The 9,005-nt window shown below is 36.7% G+C and overlaps 1 protein-coding gene across 1 annotated transcript in view; it reads left to right on the forward strand.

The window, feature by feature from the left end:
* The window catches only part of LOC141402193 (uncharacterized), a 28,899-nt gene extending 20,308 nt beyond the window's left edge, over nucleotides 1–8,591 (forward strand). The window contains exons 5-7 of the mRNA XM_073983021.1: nucleotides 5,204–5,317; nucleotides 5,384–5,926; nucleotides 5,985–8,591. Of these exons, the coding sequence (XP_073839122.1) occupies nucleotides 5,204–5,317; nucleotides 5,384–5,926; nucleotides 5,985–6,269 (942 nt within the window). The 3' untranslated portion in view covers nucleotides 6,270–8,591. The remainder of the gene's footprint in view (nucleotides 1–5,203; nucleotides 5,318–5,383; nucleotides 5,927–5,984) is intronic.
* Nucleotides 8,592–9,005: the final 414 nt, after the last annotated feature.

The following is a 9,005-nucleotide window of genomic DNA, read 5'->3' on the forward strand; positions in this document are numbered from 1 at the left end:
AGTTCAAATCTTTTATACTCTGTCTGCAACCCAAGGCGCCCCTGCAATTTGTCATAATTGTAGATATTTCAGCTGGTGGAACTCATTACCCAGAATCTAGCTTCAGTGATATTAAAACCATTAAGGAAAGGATCAAAGTCGGGCGGGGCCGACTATATAATACCCTACACCACTGTAAATATGTAAAATATATATGGGAGCTAAATCCAAATCAGAACAGATTTTGATATAATTTTTCACATTTGTAGACCAAATTCCGTCACATAGTCCAAATTTCATCAAAATTGGACATATATAGCGTGTTTCGTGCATCAAATACCTCAAATCGGTCGAAAATATATATGGGAGCTATATCTAAATCTGAACCGATTACGATATTATTTGCCACCGTTGTTTCTAGACTAACCACCGTCACACATTCCAAATTTCATTGAAATCGGACAAATATAGCGTGTTTTGTGCATCAACTACCTCAAATCTGCCTAAAATATATATGAGAGCTATATCCAAATGTGGACCGATTTCGATATAATTTGGCACAGTTTTTTCTAGGCCAAATCCCGGCAAACAATCCAAATTTTATTGAAATCGTACATATATAGCGCGTTTCGTGCATCAAATACGTAAAATCGGCCGAAAATATATATAGGAGCTATAGCCAAATTTGAACCGATTTCTATATAATTTGGCACACTTAGACACCTAGACTAAATTCCGACCACATTTCAAATTTAATTGAAATCGGACATATTTATCGTGTTTCGTGCACCAAATTCCTTAAATCGGGCGAAAATTTATATGGGGGCTATATCCAAATCTGAACCGATTTTTATATAATTTGGCACACCTATTTCTAGACTAAATTCCGTCGCAAATTCCAAATTTCATTGAAATCGGACATATATAGCGTGTTTCGTGCACCAAATGCTTTAAATCGGACGAAGATATATATGGGGGCTATATCCAAATCTGAACCGATTTTTACCAAAATAAATAGCGTTCGTCCTTTGGCCAAAAAAACTATCTTCCCCAATTTTCATGTGAACCGGACAATAAATGCGACCTGTACTTTGTTTACAAAAATACATGGACAGACGGTCAGACGGACAGACAGACGGACATTCGTAAATCGACTCAGAAAGTGATTCTATGTACATTAGGGCTATAACCAAAAAATACCACCACATAGCCGTGTAGAGCATGGAAAACTATTATGAAATACGGTGTCAATTTTTCTCTATCGCGAAAAAAGTTTCCGCACCAAATGCATGGAAGTTCGGAAATGCATTTTTCAATTTTATCTGTTATAACAACATATTTGCTTTTGATTAAAATTTTTATTTTTTTTATAATCTAATTTAAAATCATTATCAAAGCGTTCTGGACCAATTTGTTCTCAAATCGTGCCATTTCGGAGCATGTCCGTCCGTCCGTCCGTTCGCAACGTACAGGTCGCATTTATTGTTCGATTTGGCTGAAAATTGGGGGAGATCATAGTTTTAGCCTAATGAAGAACGCTATTGCTTTTGGTGAAAATCGGTTTAGATTTGGATATAGCTCCCATATATATTTTCGGCCGATTTGAGGTATTTGATGCACCAAACACGCTGTAACTGTCCAATTTTGATTCGGTTCAGATTTGGATATAGCTCATATATATATTTTCGGCCGATTTGAAGTATTTGATGCACCAAACACGCTGTATCTGTCCGATCTCAATGAAATATGGAATGTGTGACTGAATTGGGTCTAGAAATAAGTGTACCAAATTTTATCGAAATCGGTTCGGATTTGAATAAAGCTCCCATATATATATTCGCCCGATTTAAGGTATTTGATGCACCAAAGACGCTATGTATGTCTAATTTTGATGAAATTTGGAATGTGTGACAGTGTTTGGTCTAGAAATATATGGATTTAGCTCCCACATATATATTACCTGTTCACAGTGCTGTAGGGTATCATATAGTCGGCCCGCCCGACTTTCATCCTTTCCTTACTGGTTTTAATCTCATTTACATCAATTTATTTCAAAATCTTTTATACTCTGTCTGCAACCCAAGACGCCCCTGCAATTTGTCATAATTGTAGATATTTCAGCTGCTGGAACTCATCAACCAGAATCTAGCTTCAGTGATATTAAAAATATAGTTTGTTCCTCATTGTGAAGGGTATACAAATTTCGGCCGGCTAACACATAATGGTGTTTTTGTTTCTTTTGCTTGCACTATATTTGAATATTTTCACATGGTTTTATTTATCACAAATAATACATTATGAATTACGCACTTTACATGTTAGATTTTTTTAATTTAATAATAATTATATTTAAGCCTTTGCACATTTTCTAATATTATTTAAAAAAAAAATAAAGAAATGCTCCTTTTAGGAAATTGCTTGTTATTAAAAATGCAAAATCGATGTCCTACTTAGCATATAAAAAGCAGAGCTGAGAAATCGGAGAAGTATAATTTCAAAATAATTCAGACATCATTTGAATTTTTAAATCGAAGTAAATTTGAGGTTGAACGATATTTAGAAACCCAACCTACTGTCAAGCTAAAAGTTGCATCTCGATTCCTCAGCTCTGTTAGTAACTAAATTTGTTTATTAATTCATGTCTCATTACACCTTATTCATGACCCGTTTAGATATATTTTTCGCAAATAAATGTCATTTTCATGTTTTAAAAGAGAATATTTATGCTAAACCAACAAGCAACAACTCATAAATAAGAAGATAATGCTTATAACTATTAACTGAATTAAAACAAGTAAGAAAGTATCAGTCAGCTGAGCCGACAGAGATATACCCTCAGCCTGTGCAAATTGAAACACTTTTTTCACAAAAAAACTTATGTATTTAGGGGGTTTCAAAATTTTGGTCGCATGAACCGACAAAAATGTTGATTAGGATTTAAGTTCACAAATTTTGCCGAATAGGTACTTAAAGGAATGGACCGACATAGACCATAGGGGTGCCATAGGGGGTTTTTTCACCCTTCGGGCTGTTTTCTCAAGAAGTATGGACTTGCCCCTGAAACAACTTTTACCATCGTAATTGAGGCAGCGAATGTAAGTGATTCAATAGCAAGTGATTCAATAGCAGGTCTTAAAGTGAACTTATCCAAAATTTTGTGTGGGAGGTATGGGATGGAGTGGACAAATATAGTCCATATTCGAACCTGATCTATATCTGGTAGATATTATGAGAATGTGTAAAGTATGGACCAAATCGGTCACTCCCATTAAGAGTTATCGTGCGCACAATTTTTCCGAATATTTTTGAACTTTTGTGGGGTAGGTACCTGAAGGAGTGGACCGATATGGCTTATCTACGAACTTAAACTAAGTTTGGAAACAATATTACGAAGGCCAAATTTTGGCCGGAATCGGCGTATCCGTTCGAACCTGATCTTTATCTGGTAGATATTATGAGAATGTGTAAAGTATGGACCAAATCGGTCACTCCCATTAAGAGTTATCGTGCGCACAATTTTTCCGAATATTTTTGAACTTTTGTGGGTACCTAACCTGAAGGAGTGGGCCGATATGGCTTATCTACGAACTTAAACTAAGTTTGGAAACAATATTACGAAGGCCAAATTTTGGCCGGAATCGGCGTATCCGTTCGAGAATTATCTTGCGCTTCCACCCATAAACATGGTGTCATAGGGTTTGTTTTTCAACTTTCAGGCTATTTTTTCAGGAAGTATGGACTTGCCCCTGAGGAAAGTGGTACCTTCGTATAGGGGACAGTGAATACAAGATGTTACAATAAAAACCAAGGCGATTCGAGAGCAGGTCCTTAACTGAACTTTTCCGAAATTTTGTGTGGGAGGTACTCGAAGGAGTTTACCGATTGAGTCCATATTGGAACCTCATCTAAGTCTGGTAGAAATTTTATAATGTGCAAAGTATGGACCAAATCGGTTACTCCCTTCAAGAGTTATCGTACGCACAAATTTTCCGAACATTTTCGAACTTTTGTGGGGGTGGTACCGGAAGGAGTGGACCGATATAATCCATCTTTGAACCTGAACTAAGTTTTGACAAAATATTACGAAAACCAAATTTTGGACCGAATCGGCAGATCCGTTCGAGAGTTATCTTGCGCTCCAACCACTACACACGGTGTCATAGGGTTTATTTGTAACTTTCAGGCTATTTTCTCAGGAAGTATGGACTTGCCCCTAATGAAACTTACAGCGTCGTATAGATGACAGCGAGTACAACTTGCGTAAACAAAAATCAAAGCGATTTGAGACCAGGTCCTAAACTGAACTTTTCCGAAAATTTGTGTGGGAGGTACCCGAAGGAGTGGACGGATTGAGTCCATATTGGAACCTCATCTAAGTTTGGTTAAAATTACACGATGTGCAAAGTATGGACCAAATCGGTTATTCCCTACAAGAGTTACCGTGCGCACAAGTTTTGCGACAATTTTTGAACATTTGTGGGGGAGGTACCTGAAGGAGTGGACCTATATGGCCCATCTTCGAACTTAAATCGAATCTCGACAAAATATTTTGATACCCAAAATTTGAACTGAATCGATTGATCCGTTCGAGAGTTATCGTGCGCACCAGCCAGCCAGACAGACCGACAGACAGACAGACAGACAGACGGACGGACATTGCTAGATCTACTCAAAATTGTCTGAAACAGATATCGTACAAACATACTTGGGGTCTAAAACCATTATTTCGATGAGGCACATTTTTGGTCGTATCAAAGTGTAAATACCCTCTTTAGCCTAAAGGCTGAGGGTATAAAAACGAGTTACAACTTTTTGGTCGATTGGTAATACAAAAACACAAAAACGAAAGCATTTTTCTGGTATTTAATTATTTTTGGATAAAAGTTTTCTGTAACAAAAATTTGTCTTTAAACAAAATATTCAATGCAAATTAGCATTAAATGTTTCCCCCCAAACAACATTCCTCCCGCAAAAAAGGTAAGTACGGCAATGGGATTGTCTTACAAGAAAGGATACAAAAAGGTATATTTGGATTACGAAAAATCAGTTAGAAAAAAAACGAAACAAACGAAAGGTGTTTTTAAGAAATTGCAAAATTAAATTATAAAATAGTACATAACCTTACTTTACAAACCAATTTTTGGGTATCTGTTAAAATTAAATGATAGTTTATTATATCTAAGTTCTAAACAAGTTCTTTTGTTTCGCAATTGCAAATATCTAGGAACTGCGTTCAATACAAATCGATGATGATGAAATGGAAATGTCTGATGAGGATCGTGACTATCAGTCGTCATCAAGTGCCAAGCGTAGACGTTTTGATAGCGACAACTTAAAGGTGAATTGGTGGGAGGAGATTACCAAATAATTTATCTCATGATTAATTTCACTTTTTTGTTCTCAGGAAGAAAATGATTCCCTGCGCTGTCAATTGGAAGCCATGCGCAATGAAATGAGCCTCGAACGTACCGATCTCAAGTATAACAGTGATTTCCGCGAGAAACAAATGAAGGTGTTGCAAGAGACCATACGCAACATGCAGACCCAGCTATTGCAGACCAAAATGCGTGAACAAAAAGATGCCAAGCATATTGAAATGTTGGAAAAACGCTTAAAGGAGGCCGGAGTCAAGCAATTGCTGCTGAAGACCAAAATCAAAGAAACTAACGAAAAGCTAAGAGATGCCATGGGGGAGGTAAAGAAATATGATAATTCAGAAGTTATTGATATTGATGTGGATAAGAATGAGGATGAAGAGGACAATGTAGAGGATGATGATGAAGTAAAGATTTTGGAAGTAAATCACGAGGGAAATCTGGATGTAACGGAGAAACCACAGGATAAAATTGTGGTGGATGATGTAAAATCTGTAGAAGAGAAACAAAAGGAAGAGGTGGCCACAAAAGCTGAGGAAAAGAAACCAGAAACTTTGAAGAAGGAAGAAAAGGTAGGTGGCTCATCATTATCATCACATATTATTTATTAATATTTTTTTCATTTTTTAGCCTTGTCCACCACTCTTGGAAGATGCCAAAATTATTGCCTTGGCCACGGCTTTTCTACTCATACAACCTTTGGGCTCCACAACGCAAGAGTTGTGTTCTTATATTTGTAAAATCACCAAGCAAACTGAGCTCCAAGCACTTCAAATAAATGAAGTTCTTGCAAAATATACAAATCTTTTCCAAAAGATGCACCATGATGTGGAGGAGGATTTTATGTCTTCAAATGAAAATGCTCATAAAATTAAATGGAAATTTTGTGGTTTAACCACAGCAGATGTTGCATAAATTTTTAAAGTATTTTTTAATATAAACAATCAACCGTAAGAGACCATTTTTGAGATTAACATTAGAATATAGTATTGAAATTATATTTCTATGTGTTCACGCCGGATTTATCCAATCGGCAACCCTAATTTGCATTTTACTACATCCTGAAATATTTGCATTCGGCATCTCAATTTCCGCTCAGAATTGTGCCTTGTTTGCTCTCGTTCTCTCTGCATTTTTTATACCCTCAGCCTTTAGGATATGAAGGGTATATACACTTTCATACGGGCAAAATGTGCCTCATCGAAATAATGGTTTTAGACCCCAAGTATGTTTGGACGAAATGTGTTTCAGACAATTTGGAGTCCATTGAGCAATGTCCGTCCGTCTGTCTGTCTGTCTGGCTGGCTGGAGCGCACGATAACTCTCGAAGGGATGAACCGATTCGGTTCAAATTTTGGCTTTCGTAATATTTTGTCCAAACTTAGTTTAAGTTCGAAGATGAGCTATATCGGTCCACTCCTTTCGGTACCTCCCCCACAAAAGTTCGAAAATGTTCGGAAAATTTGTACGCACGATAACTCTTGAAGGGTGTAACCGATTTGGTCCATACTTTGCCCATCGTGGAGCGTGTACCAGACTTAGATAAGGTTTTAATATGGACTCAATCGGTCCACTCCGTCGGGTACCTCCCACACAAAATTTTGGAAAAGTTCAGGTTAGGAACATCTCTCGAATCGCTTTGATTTTTGCTTTAGCAACTTGTATTCACTGCCCTCCATACGACGGTATAAGTTTCATCAGGGGCAAGTCCATACTTCCTGAGAAAATAGCCTGAAAGTTGCAAAAAACCCCTATGACACCGTGTGAGGAGGTTGGAGGGCAAAATAACTCTCGAACAGGTCTGCCGATTCGGTCCAAAGTTTGGCCTTAGTAATATTTTGTCCAAACATAGTTTAAGTTCGAAGATAAGCCATATCGGTCCACTCCTTCAGGTACCTCCCTCACAAAAGTTCAAAAATGTTAGGAAAAATTGTGCGTACGATAACTCTTGAAGAGAGTGGCCGAATTGGTCCATACTTTACACATCCTAATATATCTACCAGATATATATCAAGTTCAAATATGGACTATATTTGTCCACTCCATCCGGTACCTCCCACTCAAAATTTCGGATACATGTTCACTTTAAGACCTGCTTTCGAATCACTTTGATTTTTGTTGAAGCAACTTGCATTGCTGCCTCAATTGCGATGGTAAAATTTGTTTCAGGGGCAAGTTCATACTTCTTGAGAAAACATCCCTATGGTACCATATGTAGTGGCTGGAGATCCATTCTTTTTAGTATCTCCTCCGCAAAACTTTTGATATTAAATCCTAATCAACATTTTTGTCAGTTCAAACGCCCAAAATTTTTAAAACTCCCTAAATACAGGCGTTTTTTGGAAAAAAATTGTTTCAATATACACAGGTTGAGGGTATATCTCTGTCGGCAAAGCCGACTGATACTTTTTTACTTGTTTACTTAGCTTTTCCTTTCAATTTACGTTTAATATGTAAATACAGAACAGAACTGTTTTCCTTGGTAAGCGGTCGCTCCATTTGGAAAATATTTCAATTATTGAAATATTTTCGAGGCTCACGGCATAGGACGGTTGGCTTCATTTCTGTGAGAACACCCACAATAGGCGCTTTCATTTTGTTTTTCTTTTTTTTAACTTTTTAGCCGTCAATAATGGTCCACTCTGAAACATTTCCTGACGTTTCTGACAGATCTCCTAAACTTGGGTCAGAGGTCTTTAGTTGATGCAAAAACTGTAGAATTTCTAAATTTTTTTCTTCCTCAGAATTCATCTGCAAGGAATATAGAAAAAGAAAAAAGGAAAGAAAATGCAATGTTTTAGAAGTGTGAAACAAGAACAATAATCGTTCTTTATCGAATTTATCCAAATGAAACGACCGCTTACAAAGGATAATAGTTCTGGTTGATGCTTAGTTAACAAGTGATTTATTTATTAAAAGTAAATTAAAAGGAAAAGCTCAGTGAGATAATGCAGAGAGAATGAGATCATACAAGGCACAATCCTGAGCGGAAATAGAGATGTCGAATGCAAATATTTCAGGATGTAGCAAAATACAAATTAGGGTGGCCGACTGGAGAAATTAGGCGTGAACACTAGGCCAGAAACGCAGAACCAAAATTACTATGAAATTACTTATACAAATTATGGATTTTGATCCATATGAGGTTAACAGAAAACGCGTTTTTTAGTAGAGATTTACTTATTATAGTACACAATAATGATAATGAAATAAAAATTATACAAAAACACATAAAAAGTTGTTTAAATAATAAAAGAATAAAATAGAAAAAAAAAACAAATCCATTTTCTATACGAAAAAACCCAGCTCAGGGAGCTCAGCAAATTTTTTCTATACGAAAAAACCAGCTCAGGGAGCTGAGCAAATATTTTCTATACGAAAAAACCAGCTCAGGGAGCTGAGCAAATATTTTCTATACGAAAAAACCAGCTCAGGGAGCTGAGCAAATTTTTTCTATACGAAAAAACCAGCTCAGGGAGCTGAGCAAATTTTTTCTATACGAAAAAAACCAGCTCAGGGAGCTGAGCAAATTTTTTCTATACGAAAAAACCAGCTCAGGGAGCTGAGCAAATTTTTTCTATACGAAAAAACCAGCTCAGGGAGCTGAGCAAATTTTTTCTATACGAAAAAACCAGCTCATGGAGCTAAATT

Source organism: Musca autumnalis, unplaced genomic scaffold, assembly GCF_047663935.1.
Source record: "Musca autumnalis isolate F117 unplaced genomic scaffold, ASM4766393v1 scaffold_4, whole genome shotgun sequence".
NCBI classification, from domain to species: Eukaryota; Metazoa; Arthropoda; class Insecta; order Diptera; family Muscidae; genus Musca; species Musca autumnalis.